Raw genomic sequence first — 23816 nt, 5'->3', positions numbered from 1 at the left:
CTCACTGGGAATATATCATCTTTTCTGCCGGAAACAATCTGGTTGGCTCGTCTGACAAGTATTCCTTCGCCCCGGTCCAGTAAAGACTTTTTATTCTGGTGTCACTTTGCTTCTCCCCTCGTTGTTTTAGTGAGGAGGATGATGTGAGGATATCACTAGTCCTCTTTTCTAAATATGCTCATTTGTCTTTAAAAAAAACTTTTCTCCCTTCAATTGTGGGGAAATGCTTTTTCTTTAGCTGCTTTGACAAAGTGGGCTTTACAAACAGACAGTTACCCCTCTAAATGGGACTTTTAACAGAAGATTGACACGGAAGCTCTTGATGTGGCACCTCCTGCACCTGTTTTTATCTGCCACATTATCCCCCTTTTTTTTTTCTTTTGGAAACTAACTGGTACATAAATGCAAATATTATAAAAATTATTATTCAGCTATTGTTTTTATTATTTGAGCATCCTAGACAATAAAGAAATTTCATATTTTGGAAGCTTATCTTAAAATTGAGCTACCGCTCGGTATCTTTTAGCTCTTACTTTTTAGAATATGAGAAGAATATCGGGCCAAGCAGAATCAAAATGCTGGGATGTTGTTGAACTAAGATTGACTGTTGTCTGTGATCAAATCCACCAGTAGATGATAATAAAACAGCAGCAATGGACATTAAATATCTCAGAATCTCCATGTTACATATCTTGGGAGGAGGAAACGGAGATACATTTTCACCAGGTGATAAGATGACCGTTAAGGCATCATTTTAGAAGTTTTAACAGACCTAAAGAGCTTCTTTTTTTTGCCTCATTTCTGTTAATACAGCAGCCCCGCAAGCGCTCAGTTTGGCTATTTGTCTTTTTATTGATTAAAGACGCAGAGGTTGATGACTAAAATGAAGCCCTGTGTTTGTAAAGCTGTGTGTAAACAGCATCTTGCATAGGGGGCCTTGTCTAAACCGCTGTTATAAAAAGATAGTCGGATTTTAAGCAGAATCGTACTGGGATTGGCTTCACAGAAGGAATAAATGAAACGTGTCTGGACGTGTTTGGATTTTTTTCCCCATAATTTTGCTCAGTTTAGCAGCAAATTAGTTCCTCATATCCTCCTGACATACACGGATTGTAGTGGTTTGCCCCTCCCCAGTTTAGATTTTACACTGCTTCCCTGTTACATGACCTCACACGCAGCTGCATTCATCTCCTCTCTAATGTTTTTTCTCAGTCAGCAGCTAAACATCCACCGTTTGCAGGGCTTCCTTTGCCACAAAATGTACCATAAATATGATTCAGTGACACTTTCCAGTGTGTAACAAGACGGATCATTCAGAACTGGCCTGAAACGCTGTATGATATTGAACGTTTCAACTTTGACCATGCAATATACCGTAGTACTTCATCACCACTACTGCAGGAAACGCGCTGTATCTATCAACCCGTCGTCTCTTCTGCAGTTTATTCGGTAACACTGTCTGCAGAAGTATGTTTGAATGGCAACTCAGGTAACAAACAATACTTAGGAGGGGAATCGGTTCATGTTGAGTTTGTGGTTATTTCCTTGAGGTTAATTAACGCTCTACCGCTGACGTTTAGGCTTATACACACACTGATCTGATGTCAACAACAGATGAGCTTTACAATAATACTGGCCACGTGTTTATTTTAATTCAAGCGATGTAAGAAGAAGGACTTTTGCCGAAAGATGCCATTTTTACAGGATTGCAGTAGCATGATGACCACCCCATGTAATGGCTCAATGAATTCACACTGTAGTATTTAATGCTTTGATTTTCATCCCCAGTACTGAGGTAGATTTGATTTCAACGTCTGATCTTTAAATATTCCTGATAAAACATATTTGCACAACTGGCAACAATGTGCCTGTAGAGGTCAATTATAATAACAACCACATTCTGAGCTAAATATTTTAACATCAGGAGAATTTTTTTTGTTTCTCAGCACACATTCTGTTGTTAATGTCTGATAAAGCTGAGTGGGGAGGAATCATCAGGTCTCAATAACAAGAAGTGTCCTCATCTGAGACTCCGGTCAGAGGGGATATTAAGAGGCGATTCAAAGTTTCATAGTCAAGACGTGGTGAATAGACTTGCACGCTTATCAAACTGGACTGTGTTTTGAAAAAGATTAATTTATCTCGACTGTCCATTTATTTTCTGGCACCAACAAAACATGATCAAGTCTGGCACCGTTGGCTCGCTTTGGTTTTCTTTTTATTTCTCATTTTCCATTTGAAGAAATTTTGACCATGTACAGTAATTTGTAAACTTGCATCAAGTTTATGAATAAAGAATTTTAAGATTATTGCTGTTTTACTGGTTTCCCTGTGTATTCTTTTCACTGTTGCTTAATGGATTGCAGATGTACTGGGCTGATGTTGATTTTTTATTTAATGAATAAAAGAATTTACTGCTGACACAACTGTCATACTAATTTGATTTTGTATAAAAGTGTTGTTTCCTTTCTTACAGCCTTGCAAATCCGCATCAACGACATTTTAACCAGTTAGGGGTTTAATTTAACTTTTGTATTTACAATGACGAGGTCGACAAAGCATAAAAAACTATTTCCATTAAAGCACCTGGAATTGAAATCATTATGCATGAAGTAACTGGATATGTTAAACCTTCTGCCTGAGTCAAACTACAACAAGCAACTTGTTTATTTTGAGGGAAAATTATTTTTGAATTATATTTAAACCAGTATTCATTAAGAGTATGAGCCACTCGGTTCAGAGTATCTCACACTAAATCAGATTTTCTGTCAGTTTTAACGAAAGGCACAATAAATAATTAAAATGTGGTCGGAGGGCAGATGAAGCTTAGAAACATTTTAAGAGTAGAAGGGTTTCCTACTTAAGCTAAATGTTATCTGTTAATATTTTATATTTTTTTTAAGTTTGTTTTTTTTCATTCATGAAAAGGTAAAAATCACCTGATTCATGTTCCTTAAACATCTCCAGCAATGTTCAAACTCATCAAATAACTAAACAGGAAGCAACAATAACTGTTTAATATCTATTAGGGTAAGACCAAATAATACAAAAGTAATACACAAAAATGTATTCATCATTTACTTCACTCATGGAGACACAGCCTCCTCAAACCTTTCATTCATCTAATTACAACATGTTTTCTATTTAATGTGTTTATCCATGGCAAATATATTTACCTCACCTCAAGTAATCATATATATATAAATATCTAGTTATGATATAGTACATGATAATACATATCAAACAACATACAGTACATGTGGGAACATGTCGGAGTTAATGGGAAATGGCTTTCAGAAGCGTTGATACAGCAGCATGAAATGCAGAGTACTAGTAGTTGTATCCAATATGCACTGCAGCGCCTGCTGCGTTTAACTTTACAGCTGTTGTTTCCATAATCACATAAGATGTGCTGTATGTACATATGGCAAAATCCACCTTGATGACTCTTCTTTTTGCAGACTTCACACTCAATTTATAGAACTGATCAGCTAAACGTTTTGCATTTGCTAACAGATGAGCGTGTGGATGATGAGGTTAACAGGGATATACTTCATAACTACTGTGTGTGCTGGTGAAAATGTTATGCATTTGTTAAATTATACGAGTGGTGTCCAACTTAAAAACAGGCCCATTTTTCAAGTAAAAATAGTTCATGTTATGGTCGTTACTATTCATGTCTATATTTAAAAGCCTGCACAACAGGACCCCACTCGATCCTATTAACATAACTGTTTAATATATTTATGTTTAGTTTTGCACTGAACAGGTAACCCAGCGCAAAACATTATCACATTTATTTTTTTGATTTATAAAAAAACAAAACAAATTCAAAATGTGTTACCCACAGCCATGGAAAGACATAGAGGACAAGTGCTTCAAACTCATCCACACATCATCCAAAAATACACAAAATAATAAAAGATTGGTACAAAAAACAACAACTTAAAAAGTAAAACAACAGCCTATTGAATACCACATCATCACAATCAGACAAGACAACTCACAGGTTTTGAAGTAACGAGCATTCAGACACGAGTCTTCACATCTGTTTCAAGTCTAATACTTTATCACTGTAATAACCATCTACTGAATCTGGAGGACGTTTTCGAAGAAGACTTGAGTGACACTGAATTCAATATGACACGTCTCTGACTGAACGGCGACACACAAATATTCTGTCTTTCAATTTCACTTCATAAAGAATTAATTGGCTTGGATTTTATATTTTCTTTTATATAAATGACACCTACTAAAAGAATGACACCAACAGCCACGAAATGACACACTAAGCCCTGAACCCCAGAGCTTCAGGAACAAGTAGTCATTAAGCATTTACATGTAGGGGTAAAGTGGGAGAATTTTGCCAAAGGAGTGAAAACATCCATCACTTCATACAATGCAATGACCACCTACAACAATGATTATTAATATTTACTGCATGTCTAACCTGCAAGTGTTTTGGTTTTCTTTTACTTTTAACCTGTACAACGTTGATTTGGAATGTTTTATCCAACTGAAAAATGCTAAATACTGCATGTGCTTCACTTTAACATGTAATAATTATTCATTACACTGAAATCAACCCACCAAACACATAACCAGTGTGTAGAGACGAAACCAAACACAGAGAATGGTAAAAGCAGGGTGATTAAAAGGAGACAAATGCCCAAAATGTTGACACTTTGAGGGCTTTGCAGGTAGAATTCAAAACCAGCTATTACATCTTTCCTGAGAATGTAAAGAAAACAATAAGCAGGTGACCAAATATGAACTGGAAAAGAAGTTCATAGTTTCTTTTTAATTGGGGAAATACCTGCTTGATACATTTTGTGCTAAATATCGCTTGTAGTGCGTCTTTTGATTGAAATGATGTTTGAGACAAGTTATTTTAATTGTAAATAAATAACCCTGATCAATTTTACTAATTTTATATTTTAAAATGCTAATTCTTTTGTCATGATTTTTGCCATATTAAACTTTTTTTTTACCCTAAACTAAAGGACTAGTTTGAGATAGAAAGCGAAGAAGTGTATTTCCCAAATAGTTGACCCATCCCTTTAATGACTCATCTCAGCTGAATATTAAGCAGCTACAGTGCATCAGCTGAGGGTGGCAAATATTTTTAGCAGTTGGTGACCCTCAAGGCTAATGACAGTAAACACTCTTAACAATACAGCTACTACAGTACATGAAAAAACACATTAAACGCAAACAAAAGATGTTTAAAAAGTGTGACCCAGGCAAAGGCAGAGAGGTCACTCTGTGATGACCACCACTGAGCATACCTGAATAAACTGAAGAAGCTCAGGGGATTGTTTTTAGCTATACTATGTGTCTCCATTAGAAAGCAACACACACACTGACCAGCTAAAAATGAGCAGCTAAGATATTTTAAAAAACAGCTTTTTAATAGCTGGCTGTTCATTTAAATGTGAAGTGACTTAAATATTAACTCCATGTATGTCAGAATTCACCTCCAACAAAAACATGACTTTTCTCTACATTTGTTCTGGTTGAATTCAGCGTGTACAGTGTTATAATGAAGGGCACCTAATTCTGAATTGTGTTCTTAATTGATCCCTTTTTTATCGCTCCCACTCGGCAGCCCGGCCCCCTCCTCTGCCCTACATCGGGTCGTCGTAGTTGTAGGTCGGGGCTGCTGAGTACTGGTTCTGCTGCACGGCTCCCTGCGCGGCTCCCATGGCCGCCTGCTGAGCTGCCTGCTGGACGTGGGGATTTTTCCAGGCCCCACTGGCCCACTCCTCCTGGGCCTTACCCAGGCTGCCACCACTGCCACGGTAGAAGTTATGAACCTGCATAAGAAGTTGTAATTCAAAGAGACATTTAACCACCATTACTTTTATCTAGGAAAAGAAATCTCTGGCATTAAAGTCGAGTTGAAATTAAAATACATGTTTGCTAAGAAGTAAAAATAGTGATAGTGCCCCCTACATTAGTGTTCTCTAGGTGGCATGAATTTGTCATTGAACCACTGATGATGTCAGGACTCTAATTTGATTGGTGCAATATCTGTGCCGGGTTACAGACACTGTCAGCCATTGCTTGGTCCAATCTGTGATTTGAGCACTCTATACTTCAGACTGCATACATCATGTTGCGTTCATGTCATATTGGTTGGATTGGAAAGATTCCAATGTTAATGAATTGCAAGCGTGCTAACATTAGCAAGCTAGGTTAATTAGCTTTCACTAAACAAGTTGAAGCTAGGTAGCCCAGTTTGCTAGTTTGAGTGGAGTACAAATTTAAAAGCATGGGTTCATGACCAACACAATTTGGACAGGAAAATATTTTGTATCAGGGGATGTAAGCTACAAGTCTATGACCCTGCACCCGAAATTTCATACTAAGATGCTATTTAGTAAGCTGAAACAGTATTTTAGATTTTAATGACAACAACACTCATAATAGATAATGGCGGAAAGCACTGTAACAACACAAATTTTTCCTTAAAAAAGTAGAAATGTATAGGTCACCTTTGTGAGGGCGATGAAAGAGAGTACAGCCACCGCAGTAAACATGATGGTGGGAATCAGCATGACCACAGCTGAACCAATGTTGGTGCTGAAGAAGGTGATGGTAGCCAGCCAGCCACTGATGGGAACAACAGGAGAGTTAGTGATATCTCATACCAAAGCCAATGGCACTCATGACCGAAAATATTTGAAATCAATGGTTTAAAGCAGAGGTTTTCTAACTGCGGCACGTCTCCCCCGGCGGGAGTTTAGGAGAGTTTAAGTGGGGAACAGAGGGAGACATTTTAGGCGAGGACATTGTATCATGTGAAAGAGAAAGGTGCATGCTGGTACTTAAAAAGCCTACAGTATGTGCCAAAACTCACACTCCTCACACTCAGTCATAACTCTGAGTCTGAACACTCAGATATGATAGATATGTTTTTAGATTCAGTGTGACTTGGACTTCCCAAGGATATTATTACCTCTCCAACGAAAAATAAACCTGCAAAAACCAGAAAAATGACGCTGCTTATATTGTAACAAAGTAATGTGATAGTGGTCTGCACATCGATGGGGATATAGCCAACTGGGACTGCTAATAGCTTATTTGGCATACTTTTAATGGTACCAGTTTGCCAAATTGTGAACAAATGTAGGGTATCAATATTGTTAAAGGCGGGACATCAAAGTCAGACTTTGAAAAAACTGTGGTTTAAGGTAATATGCTGCACTATTTGAGGTTTTTTTTCTGAAGGTGAAAGTCTGATAACTGTAATTTATCAGAAAGTAAAGGTTTTGTCTACATCCTACTGTATGTGAACCGGACTGACCTGGAGAAAACTGTAATGCTATAGACTAATCTGTAGACTAAACTATTTTAATCTTTCTGTGCTTAAAATTATTAGGAACACCTTCTGTTCAGTGCTAAAGAACACCAAGCGGATCTGTGAAATGATCAATATTCGTGCTTCAAACTCTTCACTTTAGTTACAGATTGAGTTACAAATTTTAGGAAAAATACAAAAATAAATACGTGGAGAAACATAACAGATAAACATGCATAAATAAAGACCACATGAGGTCATTGAGTTTGAAAGGGAATCTTGTGCTAGGGCCTTTACAGACAATAAATCTTAACCCAACTGAACACAGATTTTAGAGAAAGTGTGTTAGACGGCACTCTCCACCACCATAATCAAAAATCCACATATATCTTAGGAGAATTTTTCTTTTATTCGTCACCCATCTGTATTTACGCTTCATTTCAAACATATCTGTGTTTGTCAAAGCTCTTACCACACTCCCCAGCCTGGAATGCCAACAGTCTGGATAATGCTGATCACCACCTGCGCCATGAAGACGAAGAAGAAAGCCATGAAGTTGAAAGAGCTGTCGGTCCTGCATAGAGAGAAGAGTAAACATCAGAATCTATGTGATCCAGCAGAGCAGCAGGTAAAAGATGATGAGTAAGCTCGACTCAGCTCACTTGAAGGCCTTGTAGATGGGCCTGAACCAGCACACGTAGGAGCAGGGGGTGAAGAGGATGAGCCACAGGAAGGCCATGCCGAAGTTGGTTGCTCCACCACCTCCACACATCCACGCCAGACAGCCAATCAGATTAACAGCCAATGTGGCGCTATTCACTGTCAACAGCACAGAGAAGGAGCGAGGATGACCAAAACAAGACGGACAGAAGACGAGAGCCTCCACAGTGAATATCCCACAGGCTGCATTACTCATCATTCAGCAGGACTGACTCACTATGAATCTCATCAACTAATCCAACAGCAGAAGTTCAGTTCTACACTAAAGCTATGATGTAGCACACACAGCACACAGTTTCTACTCTACAAATACTAAACGTTTTGTTGAGACTAATCTACTTTTTTTTATCAGACTTACATTCTTGTTTTCAAATGGCAGAACCTATGTGGTGATGAAAAAGATACCATGATGCTCACATGAATAAATGTTGACACATTACTATACTGTAAACACTAGGAGCTCTAACTATTGTCTGTTTTCTTAATTGATCTGCTAATTTTTTTCTTTATTAATAGAAAAGTCGTTTTGTATATGTAAACAAAGAATTCTGAGAAAAAGTTGCCCGGAGTTGGAGATATCTTCAAATATCTTATTTGTATTCCAGCCAAGCCGTAAAGATATGAAATTTTCATTTTCAACAAAGAAAAGCAGCAAATTCTTACATTAAAAAGCTGGAGATTTTTTTTTCTTGAAAATACCTCAAACTAGTAATTTTAAACTAGATCAAAATCCAACTGAGCTCCTGTTTTACATTTGCAAAAAGCAAACTTATACACACAATATTTCAATACATGCATAAAAACGCACAAGATAACGGAAAATATATTCTCAAGTGACAGTGAAACTGGTCAATCTGGTCTCACAGCTGTACTGGAGTGTCTATGATGTTTGGCTCTCATGATGTTTTGGGTAAAACAAAGCAACACGGCATGAAAATACATAAGCATTGAACAGGTTAACAGAGACTTGAGTTGTGGTAGAAGATGTTGTACGTGCAATTTCTGTACTGGAACTTAACAGTCAAAGCACACTTTTACTGCAGGTTCACTCACAGATCCATAGGTAGTAGAGCCTTTTGCACATGGTGCGCCGCTGGTCTGGGATCTCATTGAAGTCTTGGTAAAAACATGGCCTGAGGGGGATGAATCGAGGCAGGGGAGGGAAGTTGTTTTCTAGGACACAAAGACACAGTTCAATGCAGCTGCCAACACAACAAACTCATATAAGAAATCCAGACAGCTGCATGAAGGATTACAGTTTATAAATGGGTTGTTTTGGGGGCATAGACTCACATGCACACTATGTAGTCAAACAGAAAGGAAAAGCTTACCTGCCATGATGACTGTATTTCCCTCCACTATGAAACAGGCACACAGACTTTAATCTCAGCTGCTTTGAACACCAAACTGCAGAGAAATAACAGAGCTGTTTTTATTAAGTGCAGCATCACTCACTCACACTGCTCTCCTTGTGGGCAAAAGGGCCACAATCCTCCACAGGCCCTCCTGTGGATGCATGCACACACTCCACTGGAATAAAAGACTTTAAATACCCCTACATGATGTTATTAGAGGTGCTGCCCAGCCCTTTTGGGTGTATCCACCCCTATTGAAGCATCATTCATTAAAATCGACAGACAAACACGTTTTCTTGGTCACATATTACAGCTGTGTAATCCGTGGGGGGGGGGAGGACAGTGTGGCCTTGTCGTGATACCTAAAATGTAGGCTATTCATAACCTAAAGCCATGGACGCAAAATAGGCTTTAAAGGCCTAAAGATTTTTCAGATTTGACCATGTATGCTGGAGATGTTTGTCTGGCTCTTTAACCCGCAAACACGCTATAATGAATCATCTTAAACGTCACTTCAGTCTGTAAGACACATTTCAATGTACATGATGGAGGATGGGGAGCATATAGCTGTGAAGGGCATCTTTCTGCCACAAAATAAAGAGAATACATCTTTGCCCAAGAAAATCACCCTGATCCCGGTTGATTTATATACATTATGTTGCTTAAAACTGTCCTCTGTGTGCATCATGTGTTTCCACGGATGGCAGTGATGCTGCAGTGGGGCACAGTGCATCGTGATCACGGGCGGCGGAGGAGCGTCCTTCAGCCTGGTGCGACACCACGGTGCATCCGTGCTTCCTCTTCAAGCCCAAAGCCCTCACAGTAAACCATCCAGGATACACATTTCTATTATTTTTTCAGCATATAGAATCGGGTTTATTATTATAGCCTACATTCATTATTATAGCCCCCCCACCCCCTCCTGTAATGAATGAAAATGCAGTGATTAAAGCCTTACCTCCAGTTTATTCAGTTTGAAATCCTTCTGTTCGTTTAAATAGCATCCTATGAATTAATCTGCATTAAAACACATTGGAGGAAAACGGCCAGATCTGCAGCTGCTTGGACACAAATGTGTTACGTTATTCCCTCAAATGACGGGTTTGGGAGTAAGAGGCGGTCACGTGACGTAAGGTCTTTTCTTTACGCGCATATCTCCCCCCCCCACACACCCTCCCTCCCCATCCGATGGGCAGGACCAGAGCCTTGAAAAAAACAAACAGGTTTGTTGCTGGCCTAATCTGACCAATCTGAAATCAGGAATGTCTTAACAAGTCCCGCCCCCCTGATGCTATCCACAGTGCTGAAGATCAAAGATGGCATTACAGGATCACATTATCAAATATATGAGGCTACTATACAAATATCAAAGCTAAGAATACATTACTTTACATTACATTACAGTCATTTAGAAGACGCTTTTTATCCAAAGAGACTTACAATAAGTGTATTCAACATAGGTATTGAAGAGAACTACTAGTCACCAGAAGTCATAAGTGCATCTCCTTTCTTAAACAAGCATCTAAGAGCATAAACCAGAGCAAAAGTACAGTGAAGAAACAAACTAATACGAATACAATAAGTGCAACAAACTAATACGAATACAATAAGTGCAACAAACTAATACGAATACAATAAGTGCTAAGTGGAAGGCTCAGGGTAGTACTTAGAGGTAGAAGAGGTGAGTTTTCAGCCTGTGCCGAAATAATAAAAAATAAAAAGAATAAAAAGATGTATGAAAGTATTACTCTGAGGGAAAACAATACAACTTAATGAACAGGATGCATAGTCTGCACATACAAGAGTGTACATTTATTGCTGTTTTACAAATTTCTTTCCCCAAGTAAGACTTTTAAGGCAGGTGTATTTTTGTTGCACATTTTATATACAAAGGCAACTCGAAGAACTTTATGTGATGCATAAAACATTGACATAAAAATTTAAATGAATGAAATAGGTAAAACAACTAAATAAATACAAAATACATAAAGATGTGAGTGCAAGGTAGAGAAAAGTTATCTGGGTTCAGCAAAAGGCTGTTGAAAAACACAAAAGTTTGCAGTACATAGAAATATGTATTTATTATGTAACAAATAATAACAAAACAAAAAAGGAAAAACCAATAAGATTAACATCAAACATATCAGCAAACTCTTAATAAACTATGTCAATAATTCAATATTAACACTTAAGGTCCTACCCCTTTCTGTGATTCTCTAACATGTATATTCATATTTGAATTTTACTTAATTTCTTAATTTAAACCTTTTCAGAAATTCACACCACACATTGATATAGGCTTACACTTCTTAGTGGTACGAACCCAATGCTTTTTAGATGAATATTTCCTGTGAATCACAACCCCCTCCCCGTCTGAAAACATTTTTTGTGCGTTGCCAGGAAGTTAGTTAGTCTATCCTGCGAGCTAACACAGTGTATTTTTACTATCATGACCCCCCAAAAAATGCGATGCAATGATACAAATTTTGCCATTAAAGATACAGTACCAGTCAAAAGTTTGGACACACCTTCTCATTCAATGGTTTTTCTTTATTTTATTTTTTTCTACATTGTAGATTAATATTGAAGACATCCAAACTATGAAGGAACACATATGGAATTATGTGGTAAACAAACAAATGCTCAACAAACCAGAATATGTTTTATATTTTAGATTCTTCAAAGTAGTTGAATGAGAAAGTGTGTCCAAACTTTTGACTGGTACTGTACACAAGTATTTGAGATACTTGTTTTTAATTAGTTTTAAGTACCTCCACAAAAATCTGCTTTTAAAAGGGAAATATTGATCATTTCTTTTAAATACAGTACCAGTCAAAAATTTGGACACACCTTCTCATTCAATGGTTTTTCTTTATTTTTATTTTTATTTTTTTCTACATTGTAGATTAATATTGAAGACATCCAAACTATGAAGGAACACATATGGAATTATGTGGTAAACAAACAAATGCTCAACAAACCAGAATATGTTTTATATTTTAGATTCTTCAAAGTAGATGAATGAGAAGGTGTGTCCAAACTTTTGACTGGTACTGTATAAGAAAGCAAGTTTGTGCCTTCTTTCACAATTTACCATGCACTTTTGATTTGTTTTTTTGACTCCCCTGCAGCTCACAAAGCATGGCTGTGAGTAGCTGCAGGAGAAAGAGTCACATTTAAAAGGCCTTGTAGACATTTGTTGAATGCTGCTTTCACCTGTCCTCGTAAATTTCAACATATCAGCTTCAGGCACATAATGGAACAAAGATGAAAAAACACACACCAAACATTGTATTCTCATTTCTACCAGAGTTAGTTTGTTTTTGCTCTGTCTGTCTGTACTGACACTCCCCCTGCGCCCTTTCTACTCCACTCTACTCAATCTGCCACGTTTGTGTTTACGCTTCTCGTCCATGCACGACTAAATATTTCCGCTATTCTCTCCGGATCCTGAACGCAGCAGCTAACGTTAGCGCTTCCTGCAGTGCTATGAGTTGAGCGAGACTAAAGGTAACCGGAAATAATGATACAGAACTAGTGTATTGATTATGCAATAGGTATGTGGACCACGTGGATGTGTTCTTGATGTGTTCATGATTCCACAGTCGTCCGACCATGCAGTATTACTCATCAGTTACGTTATTCAGCGACAGATATGTTAGCAGAGCTTCACTTGTTAATGCTAATGCTAGCATACGTAGCATGCTCAGAGCCTGCTATGCTAATGCAGAGTTACATTACATTACATTACATTACAGTCATTTAGCAGACGCTTTTATCCAAAGCGACTTACAGGAAGTGTATTCAACATAGGTATTCAAGAGAACTACTAGTCACCAGAAGTCATAAGTGCATCTCCTTTCTTAAACAAGCATCTCAAAGCATAAGCCAGAGCAAAAGTATAGTGCAGAGGCAAATTACTACGAAAACAATAATTGCAACAGACTAATCCGAATATAGTAAGTGCTACAAACTACTACGAATAGGATAAGTGCAGTAAACAAATACAAATTCAATAAGTGCAGCGAACTGATACGAATACAGTAAGTGCAACAACTAATACGAGTGCAATAAGTGCTACGAGGAAGGCTCAGGGTTAATCTAACTTAACGTGACTGCTAGCTTAACTAACTCAGGATTTAACCAGGGACTTCTCAACAGCTCGGGGGGGGAAACAACTGTGGCCTTTGTGGGACTTTTTGTTTTGATTTTGGACATAATAGTAGATGTGACAGCAGATGATTAACATTGATAAAAAAAAAAGGACAACAGTGCTAAACTGGGCTGGAGCTCCATCATGTTCACTGCAGGTTCAAAATGAGCTCATGTACAGTACCAGTCAAAAGTTTGGACACACCTTCTCATTCAACTACTTTGAAGAATGTAAAATATAAAACATATTCTGGTTTGTTGAGCATTTGTTTGTTTACCACATAATTGTGTTCCTTCATAGTTTGGATGTCTTCAATATTAATCTACAATGTAGAAATAAAGAAAAACCATTGAATGAGAAGGTGTGTCCAAACTTTTGACTGGTACTGTAGGTGTAAGGCTAAATGTTGTTCCCCTGTCAGAAAATGTCCTCCCTTCAAAGTAAGAGAAGATGAGGAGGGATTTCATGCTGAGAAAATATTCATCCCTCCATTCACACATTTTGGATTATGCTGAACATAGAGAATACATTATTGGTAGAATAATCAACAGAAAATGTATCTGTTGTCATTTTTTTTTAATTAATTGATCATTTTTTTGTGGTTCCAGCTTCTTAAATGGAGGCTCGATGCCTATAATTGTCTTAACCCTTTCATGCATAGAGGTCACTACATTGGACAGCTATTCAAATGTTGTTTTCTTGTATATGCATGGGTTTTGATGGCATAGTTGCACATCAGCCACTACAGTGAGCACTATTGTAGTGGCTGATGTGCAACTATGCCATCAAAACCCATGCATATACAAGAAAACAACATTTGAATAGCTGTCCACTGTAGTGACCTCTATGCATGAAAGGGTTAATAAATGTAATACTTTGGTGATTTGGACTGTAGGTTTGAAAAAACAAGCTATTTCGTCTCTTCGAAATTGTAATTCTCATTGCATTGCAAATGCATATTTCATTATTTTTCAAAAATCACGCAATTGATCAATTCATTTGGAAAACAATCACCAGATTAACTAATAATAAAACAATAATTTTTTGGGGGAAAAGATTTTAATGAGAGTTCGCAGTTTGGCACAATGCACCATAGTTTAACACATTTATTTTAGTCCTTACATTTCTTGTCTTAAGGTGTTTGCTGTGCGTTCTACACCTAACTTGTTTTTTCTATCTTATCCCCTCTGTCTGCAGTGCTGGGAATGCAGCCGCCGCTCTCACCTGAGGCCGTCAGAGAGCTGGTGTGCTCCTGTCTGCACAGAGACCCTGTAGCAGCAGACCTCCGCTGCAGCCTGTTTGTTGCTGCTGCACAGAACTACAAGAGGGACTCCTTGCTCAGACCCTTCCCCCTAGATACATAAGTGGTGACAGTAAGGACTTTGAGGAGCTGGTAAGATATATATATATATATACTGACCGCCAAAGGTTTTAACAATCGCTGTTGTAGCATTAATGCTTAATCACATAACTTCAAGAGCTATCATTTAAGATATTATATGTGAGCAATAAATGCATTAAGTGAATTGAAAAGAAAATTTGACTTTTGTTTACAGAAAAATAAACATGCACCCGATTAGTATGGTGTTTGCATTATACACACACACTTGGGTGGCAGTAATGTGCTGTTAGAGGCATCAGTGGGTCGGTACAGAAGGTGTAGAACAAGACTGTGTGATGACGATGCATATTTAAAACATTGAAATTAGCAAATTAATAGAAAAAACAAAGAATGTATTTTGGTGAAAACATTGAAAGTGTATAGAACAAAGCAGTGTTTATTTACAACAAAAACTCTACAGACACTTTTGTGAAGCACAGATAAGAAGTCATAAAGATTTGACATCTTTTAAGCTTTGCAGGTGCTTAAAAAACAAAGATTTGTGTTTTTAGTGGACTGCCTTAAATTAATTAATGAGGGCCAGACTCATCAAAAGTAGGCTGTTATTACTCTGAGGAGTGAAAGGCTGAATCCGCTTGTAGTTGGTTGGAAAGTCTCACATGTATTTTTAGGGGTATTTGCAATGACCATGTCTCTAACATTTGATCAAAAGACATCTAGACCATTTTGCTTGGCAATATGCATGTACTGTGTAGTAGAGATTTGTGTCTTGGTTTCTGTGGGTATTGTCATGATATAGAATGACGCCCACATTGACATTAATGCAGAGATGACAGCTCTGTTTCAGAGAGACACTTGGTGTCGTGACTACTGATTTGGCAATTTTTTTTAAAAAATGTTAATTTTCTTCACTAGTTGGCAGATGTGCACTCTTTGCCTGGAGTGAGAGAGTTGGTGAGACTACGAGCCAGAGACGGAGAGCATCATTTGGCTCTCACACACTGGATTCTCTCTTCAAAGAGCTTTGCTGTAAAGACGCTACAGAAAGATGAGGTACATGCCTACAAGTATAGAAACATATGTCTTTTACTACCTGTTTCTTTGTTTACAGTGTGTCTTTGATCTCTCCCAGTATGCCAAACTTTGTAACCTGACTGAAAATGATGGGCTTACTGCGCCCGTGCCTGACTTCCTGTTTGAGTTGGAGTACTGTGATCAGATGAACGCCAGGTTTGAAAAGACGAGGGAAGGTAGAGACGTCTTCTATGCATTCCACGGGAGCCGCCTGGAAAACTTTCACTCTATCATTCACAACGGGCTGCACTGCCACCTCAACAAGGTTAGTGCGGTCATCACTGCCTTCTCTATTCTTTGGCTAAAAATGCCGGTTTTATTATTGTCCAATGTAAAACATAGGACTACATGGAGCAGCTGAGATGTTCTGTTGTTTCTAACCGACACAAAAACTCAGTCGATCTGGTTTCCTTTTCTACATGTTGTGTGCAGAACTCCGTGTTTGGAGAGGGGACCTACCTCACCAGTGACCTCAGCATGGCCGTCCTCTACAGTCCCCACAGCAGCGGATGGCGAGAAAGTCTTCTGGGTCCACTGCTCAGCTGTGTCGCCATGTGTGAAGTCATTGATCACCCCGATGTTAAGTGTCAGGTGAAGAAAAAAGGTGTGTAAACTGTGTGACTCTCAGAATAACACAAATTATAAATCCTGCAACCCTGATATTTAAATCGCCACTCATTTCCCGTTCCAGATTCTGAGATCATTGACCGTCAGCGCTCAAGAGCAAAGAACAGCGAAGGAGGCGATGTACCACATAAGTACTTTGTGGTCACCAACAATCAGCTTTTGCGAGTCAAGTACCTGCTTGTGTACTCTCAGAGGAAGCACCTGTCAAGGTAAGAATTATTTGTGGGTAAAGGACGTAATATCTGAAGCATTTATTAGTCACATTATACATAAAAACATTTTTTAAGTACAGTGCAAACAAGATGAAGGAAAGCTTCTCATCGTGGTCAGTAGTGGCAATGATAATTCCCTTTGACAAACAATGTCTAAAACTAGTGACTACTGTTTGCTTACTGTCCCTAAGGTTTGAATGAAATGTGCAAACAGGCTGAGTATATTATTTATGTGATTTATGCAAACACACCTGTGAGCTTTAGGCTTCTGGCAGACAATAGACTTCCTCCCTTTTTGTATCTATATGTGTGAATTCACTTTAACTCCATGCAAATGAACATTTGTTTAGTCAGCTGAACTCAGCATGAACAGTGAAATGTAGGTTGATTGTTATTACAACTTGTGTGACAAAAATGTTTTTGTTGACTATACACAGCTGTACTTTTTATAAACACTAGTCCTAGTTTTGGTAGTGAAGAGACGAGGGTCTCAATAATGCAATTAACATTTGTTTAAGCCTTTGGTAGAATTAAAAAATGTCTAATATTAGTTGTTAAACTTAAATACAGGGTTGTCAGTTTGGTTGGTGCTGGTAAACAAAAGGTAATCTTTGTGTTTTTCTTCTTCAGACGTTCCCGCGGCACCTCCTGGCTCCTCAGACACCATTTTGCCATCATGATGAGTCTCTACTTTCTGCTGCTCATATTCATCGGTGCCTTTAACTCCACCACCTTCGTTTCGTTTTGGAACAGACTGTTCAGGTGACGAGAAAAAATGTTAATTGTCCACAGTGCCTTCCTGATCAGAGACTGACTCGAGGCCGGAGCAAAGATAAAGTTTTATGCACCTTTTTATACTGACTTCTCTCTACAATCATTCTTACTTCTACAAATAACCATAATTGCTGTTATTCCAAGATAACATTTCAAATAGCAAAATTATAGATCATATTGTGTTGATGTTTTTTTTGTTTATGGATAATAAGACCAATCTGCATTATGAAAATGTTATGCAATGTTTCACTTGTAATTTATTTGGTTAAGTAAACATCCTGTTGTTTAGATAAGATTTGTTGCTGTGTGGCTTTAGTCCTGTGAGGTCACAGTCTCACAAACCGAAGAGTTCAAAGAAAAAACAACATTATTTGGTTTAATTAACAAAAACGTAAAAGAGTCAAGCGTTAAGATCTCTTTTTAGTTTGTCATGTATTGAAGGTGCAGTGTGTAGAATTTGGCGGCATCTAGGGTTTGGTTGCAGATTCCAAGAGTGAAGGGTAACTACGGTGGCCAGGCAAAAACAAGAATGGCTCTATCCAATGTTTGGTTTGTCCTTTATAGGCTACTGTAGCCCCCTAAATGCTGCACACTGTTCCTTTAAATACTGGGAATTGTTAGCACATTAGCTAATTAACTATTAATCACATTGACTCATTAGTGTCAGCGATGCCTGGCGGTCAGTTGATCCGGCACTAATGAAAAAGGCCCAGTTTAATTTCGTTCTATTTAATGTTATGATTTGCATCACTGAGTTATGAGTAGGGACCTTTTTTTAACTCATGACTTTAGGTGTAATTTTAAGGTATTGAATATAACTGTTAGGCTTAATAAAGGAAAAATATATAAGTTGGATATATTTTTTTGTGCTGACATTCTGTATTCATAATGATGGATCATAGAAAGGCCACTGATAACCTCACTCATAATGATTTAGGATATGCTTTTATATCCTTATATAGGTTCATGAAATAAACTGTATGTCAGCTTAAATGCAAAAGGTTCTGAACATTTGTTTCAATATTTCACACTAATAAAGCAATACTTTTGATTTAATTTATTTTAAGGATTTAAATGAGGTTAGTTTGTTCGAAAGTTGTCTTATAAATCTTATAGTGTTATTATTCAGATGTGCTGAGAGAGATCTCTGTAGCTGCATCCCAAACATCAAAATCTACTTCAAGGTCACTCATTCATAATTATCTATTGTACTTTTCTATTGTTTTGCATTGTATTTAAACTTTAACATGGGCTTCTTCTGACGGGGGCACATTTATTACCGCTGGCACGCAGACGGTCCTTTGTTATGCGTTATTTTTATCAGTAAAAAAAAAAAAAAGAAAGTGAGACGCGATATGGGATTGATAACGGAGGCGGCCTGCTTTGGTGACAGACCCACTCCTTCTAATCCATACCTGAAATGCGGATGTGTTTCCACAGTTAGAAGAACAATACATTTACCAAAGGAAACAAATATCAATTGTTTTTTATGGTTTGCCATAAAACTTTATAAGAGGACAAACATATTAAATAAAATTATTTAATTAGTAATATAATTACAAATTTTGTAAACAGGACATTTTGTGACATTTTAGTATTGAATTATTTTAGGCTATTGTATCTAGATTTGTAAAGAATTGGACTACTTTGTATTTAATAATGATTTCATTAGGTTATTCATTAGGCTTGTGTAATACTGACAGAACAGACAGAGGACAAGGAGCTGCACATTCCTCTCTTCGGTCTGATTAAAGACCAGATATTATTATACTTCAGTGATGCAAATGACTAACAAGTTCAATGAAGATGAAAGAAAACGCAAGCCTTTGTTTTGTTAAAAAAAAGATTCCTTCTTGCGAAATCCTCCAGATAAACCAGCGTCTCCTGTTTAGAAACGGCTCACTTATGAAGGACACAGAACAAACTGTCCATTGTTGGTCCACACTTTATTCCCTTTCTGTACAAGCTTCATTATTGCTGCCTCATAAACCGTCTGTTATTCAATAACCATCAACTGTCAGGGGGGCAGCGATGGCAGAGGGGACTCCAGACGCTTACCTTCTCCTGTGAAGCAGAAAAACTCCCAAAAGGAATACAATTAAAACAGCAGAGAGGCAGTACTAGACTGATATGATTGTTACATTTACTATATTTATGTACCCAAATTATCCCACTTCATTTATCAGCCTCTTTCTTTTTTCTTGCTGCATTGTTTCTTCTTATTCTAATGCAGGAGTCCAATGGTTCAACATTTGTTTAACATTCACTATAAAGGGAGATCTTGCTAGAAGTCTAAAATTGAGAAGAGGATGTTTTGAGCTACATACTAATATAACCATGCTAACATGATGCAATGGGAGTGTGCCTGATGTTAAGCAGGTAATAGGTTTACCTTATTCATCTTAGTTTTGCATGTTAGCAGGCTCACATTTGCTAAATAACACTAAACATAAAGAACAGCTGAGGCTGATGGGAATACTATTAGTTTTGCAGGTATTTTGTCATAAACCAAAGTAATGGGCACATATATATTGTGTCCTGATGATGGTTCTACATGAAAAATAAGATGACTAATCCTAAATGGGACATGCATGTCTGAACTGAGTATCATGGCAATCCATCCAAGTAACAAGGTGACATCTAACATTATTGAATTATGGGATAAATTCAGTCCAAACACATGGGGGTGAAATCATTTTCAATACAGATCTTTTCAAAGCAGGTGGATTTTGTGTAGAGAAGACTTTAACCTTATTAAACGTAACTGTGTGTGCAAATGGACAAAATAATATACACAAGATACATCAAAGATACAATCAACTATGTAAAAAATATTGTTTAAACCCTTAACCCAATCATCAGTGGTTAAAACATTTGTTCCCACTTCATTAATGAAATCAAAGTAATTACAGTATAACATATTTTTATTTCTCAGGATTTTATAATACATTACATTTCACATGTTTTTATTCAGGTTTACATTGCATACAAAATGTTGAATAAAGACTTTTACAAGTAATACACAAAGTTTATAGATAGCTGCCTTTTTTCTATTTTGCTACATGAACTAGTGAAGATTTCCTCTCTTTACATGGAGAACTACTGCGGTGTGGTTGGACAGGCTGGTACCAAACACAGAAAATGCCCCTCAGGATGAGTCTACAGGAAAGAAAAAGAAAAAGACAAAGTGTTGGATGAATGGGTGAAGTGCTTTGAACACACCACGATGAAGAAACACAGTTTATCAACGTAGCTGTCTGGTGCTTTTTCTCCCAGAATACCTGCAGGTTGTTGTGGCAAACAGCATTATGAGTGGCTGTCAGGTGATTGTGCACACACTTTCCGAAGCGGTGTAGACAGGAGGAATCGGAGGGGGTGCAGGTCTGAGGGCATGGCGGGGGTTTCAGCAGCAGACAGCTTGAACAGGAGGTGTGTTGGCAGGAGCCCTGGCACGCTGTATTCTCCAGAGACACAGACCTAAAGAGCAGGAGATTTAGATTTTAAAATGCAGCAAAAGATTATATTAAGTGTGAAACATCTTCCTTTTTTTTTCTTTCTTATTTTAAAGTCACCTGGCAGAGCAGATTTCAGAGGGGTTGGCCTGACAGTATTCCCTGGTGCACTCTGGGTGACAGCTCTCCGGATCCTGCGAATCAATCACTGCACAAAACGACATTTTAAAAACTGAATAAGTAACAGAAGTGGTACTTGCAATTCATAAGGCATATCAGATAGATCAATATTTACATCTTTCCCGGAGCAGCAACACAACGTGAACATCTCTATTATCTCGTACTACGTCTGATACCGTATCTATAAAAGTGACAACTCGGTTCTGCGTGAGAAGATAAGAGGCGTCATTAAGGCTTAGCTTAAAGCAGAAACCTTTGAATCAAAGGAAGCCTTGACCACACTATCAGTCTTCACAGCTCATAAACACCATTTACCACATTGGCAGCGTTCCCCCCACAATGATACAAAATGATTGTGAATATCAGAGGAAAATCTAGTACTTTTTACACACTTACATTTATTTCACAGCTATAGTTGCATTGCAATAGCTTAACATTTCCAACATTATATAAAATAGTCAACTACAAAATTTAAATCCACCTTATATTTCTAAAAATAAATCTGTAATATTAGTACTAAAATGTAATAAACGTAACACTGACAGGAGCATTTCTACTGCATGATGGATACTTTTAGTTTTGATACCTTAAATACATTTCTCTGATAATGCAACTGTGCTTTTACATGTTGACTAAAGGACTTTTACTGTAATGGAATATTTATTTAGTACATTGTGATATTGCTATTAAAAACATAATTTGTTTCTTCTTGAGTCTGTATTGACTTTTTCTGATTCCTGCATCTTTCTTTAAATATATTAAATTAAATTGGTGATTAATCTAACAATAAATCTGGCTCACTGGTATAATACATTAAAATAAACCACAATCTCACCTGCTCTGCAGACGCCTTTGCTCTCTGCGTCTGTTTTCTCAGTTGTAGCGTCCTGGTAAACACACACCAGACCCTCATCACACTTGCCCAGGTACTCCCATGTTCCTCCACAGGTCTCCCCCTCCACTCTGGCACAGACGGGGCAGCAGCCGCACACCCCCGTCGTTACTCCCCCTTTGCACTGGAGCTTCAGCGCCCGTCGGGAGGAGCAGTGTATCTGCTCGCAGGGCGGGCAGTGGAGAGCCTGAAGCTGCTGAGCTGCTCCAGAGGCCGTTTCCTGTGACCCCATGACCCCCAACAAGGCACCCAGAAAGAAGAGCATCCACATCCTTGCTTTACCTGACGTTATCCTGAGGTGAGATGACTTGACACCACCTTTTTTATACAGTTGTCGGCCTCTGGGATAAAGCAGCAGCAGGGCTTCATGGTTTATGAGCCACAACCTCCACCCCCCACCAGCAGCCAATAGATGAGGCCAGAGGGGTTTCTTCACTCTAAATACACAGTTAACTATCCACACGTCTTATCTTTCACACTATCAACAGTGCGATTTTGTTTTGAAATGATTCTTCCTTTTGAACACCTGTTAGATAACTCTGATGAAGACTGGCCCCCTTTGTATTTGGAGTCACATGACCTCTGGAAGGGGCAATTCAGTGCACACCTACAATCAGGTAATGACCTATTTCTTGAAAGAACAAAAGGATTAAGACATCAGCAGGTTATCTGATTAGGACATCTCGTAAGTGTCGTATCAAACTCAGACAGGTTGTGTACATAACAGTAAAAGATGACTACTGTCACTGTTAAGTTACACTGGAGGTTTTTAATGTTTTTTCTTTTTATCTGGCTTCCTTTTTACTGGGTGTATTCAGACATGAGGGGATTGTAAGGTGATCAAATAATTATCACATATTCAACATAAAAAAGGTATGTTACATATATTTTTCATTTCTACAGTAACTAAAGAAAACATAAAAAATACTTGCTTTGCACTGAAAGAACACCACAAAGCATAGTGTAGCAAAATGAAAGCCATAATATTACAAAGTAACAGCATCAGATAAATAGAAATGTATCTGGTTTATTACAGTCAATGAGATCTGTGTACTGTGTGTTGTAGGTTTTGAGAATATATATTTTACTCTTCAAAGTCATAATCTGAGATTGCAAAGTGATGCACTTCAAACAGGCAGGCTGCCTTTGTTTACACTGTGACTAACACTTTTTTCTATCGCACTTCAAATTTGTATTCATGTTTGCAAAATATGTTCCTGTTTTTAAAGGTCACATGAGTTAAGACTGTGTCTGGTTCAAGGATTTAATGGATTTGATCTTTACATAAGTGATTTGTGGGAATAATATACCCACCGCAGTGTTTAAAACTTCATTAGCTTTCAAAATGAGAAGGCAGTATGTTTACCCTAAACACCTCAGGTTGCTGTTGTATAAAAAATACACATTTTAATGAGTTGAGTGGCTCAAGTGTTCACTTTGCCTGAATACAAATGTGCAAAGGGAGCCCCTTTTGGGTTCTGTAGCTTTTCCCAATAGACACCTTTTAATTTTGACTCGTCAAAGCAGGAAAATCAAAAGGTGTAAGTAATAACATTAACGAAGGAAGCTTTCAGAGATCTTCAGTTCTTTGTACTTAAAAATACAAACTGTTGTATCTTCAACCTTTACGCAGTTTACTTTTTTAAGGTTTTTTTAGCGCAGTTCCCAGAAAACTCAGGAACAAAAGAGACCATGCAGTTGATATTTCTCACCTTAAAGTACATTGTAACTT

General features: G+C 37.8%; 3 protein-coding genes across 3 annotated transcripts; 1 reads left to right on the top strand and 2 right to left on the bottom strand.

Annotated features, from left to right (window-relative positions):
• Nucleotides 1-5627: 5627 nt before the first annotated feature.
• Nucleotides 5628-9541, bottom strand: scamp5a (secretory carrier membrane protein 5a). Its single transcript, XM_054619585.1, has 6 exons — nt 9483-9541; nt 9077-9225; nt 7966-8122; nt 7776-7877; nt 6498-6615; nt 5628-5816 (listed from the first exon to the last, which is right to left on the bottom strand). The coding sequence occupies exons 1-6, from the start codon at nt 9539-9541 to the stop codon at nt 5628-5630; spliced, it is 774 nt and encodes a 257-aa protein (XP_054475560.1).
• A 3240-nt stretch (nt 9542-12781) lies between these two features.
• On the top strand, nt 12782-18626 carry parp16 (poly (ADP-ribose) polymerase family, member 16). The gene is given in 8 exon segments (XM_054619209.1): nt 12782-12888; nt 14729-14875; nt 14878-14924; nt 15789-15926; nt 16006-16212; nt 16380-16551; nt 16639-16783; nt 17417-18626. Coding segments are annotated over 7 exon segments (984 nt in total). The 5' UTR covers nt 12782-12888; nt 14729-14736; the 3' UTR covers nt 17553-18626.
• Nucleotides 18627-20659: 2033 nt separating this feature from the next.
• On the bottom strand, nt 20660-22355 carry si:ch73-330k17.3 (IGFBP domain-containing protein). The gene is made up of 4 exons (XM_054619213.1): nt 22028-22355; nt 21133-21220; nt 20842-21037; nt 20660-20719 (listed from the first exon to the last, which is right to left on the bottom strand). Exons 1-4 carry the CDS (start codon nt 22353-22355, stop codon nt 20660-20662), a joined length of 672 nt encoding a protein of 223 aa, XP_054475188.1.
• Nucleotides 22356-23816: the final 1461 nt, after the last annotated feature.

This window comes from Anoplopoma fimbria, chromosome 19 (genome assembly GCF_027596085.1).
Source record: "Anoplopoma fimbria isolate UVic2021 breed Golden Eagle Sablefish chromosome 19, Afim_UVic_2022, whole genome shotgun sequence".
Classification (NCBI taxonomy): Eukaryota; Metazoa; Chordata; class Actinopteri; order Perciformes; family Anoplopomatidae; genus Anoplopoma; species Anoplopoma fimbria.
Note: the sequence above shows the minus strand (reverse complement) of the source record. Positions and strands in the feature narration are given on the sequence as shown.

What these genes read in the sequence shown, in the direction of transcription:
- scamp5a (XM_054619585.1), bottom strand. Translation starts at nt 9,541, where the DNA reads ATGCATCCACAGGAGGGCCTGTGGAGGATTGTGGCCCTTTTGCCCACA. An exon ending in TTGCCCACAAGGAGAGCAGT is followed by an intron (nt 9,226 to 9,482) that starts GTGAGTGAGTGA and finishes TTGTGTTGGCAG; the next exon opens with CTGCATTGAACTGTGTCTTT. An exon ending in GCTCTACTACCTATGGATCT is followed by an intron (nt 8,123 to 9,076) that starts GTGAGTGAACCT and finishes TGCTGTTGACAG; the next exon opens with TGAATAGCGCCACATTGGCT.
- si:ch73-330k17.3 (XM_054619213.1), bottom strand. Translation starts at nt 22,355, where the DNA reads ATGTGGATGCTCTTCTTTCTGGGTGCCTTGTTGGGGGTCATGGGGTCA. An exon ending in TCTGAAATCTGCTCTGCCAG is followed by an intron (nt 21,038 to 21,132) that starts GTGACTTTAAAA and finishes CCTGCTCTTTAG; the next exon opens with GTCTGTGTCTCTGGAGAATA. An exon ending in TTTGCCACAACAACCTGCAG is followed by an intron (nt 20,720 to 20,841) that starts GTATTCTGGGAG and finishes TCTTTCCTGTAG; the next exon opens with ACTCATCCTGAGGGGCATTT.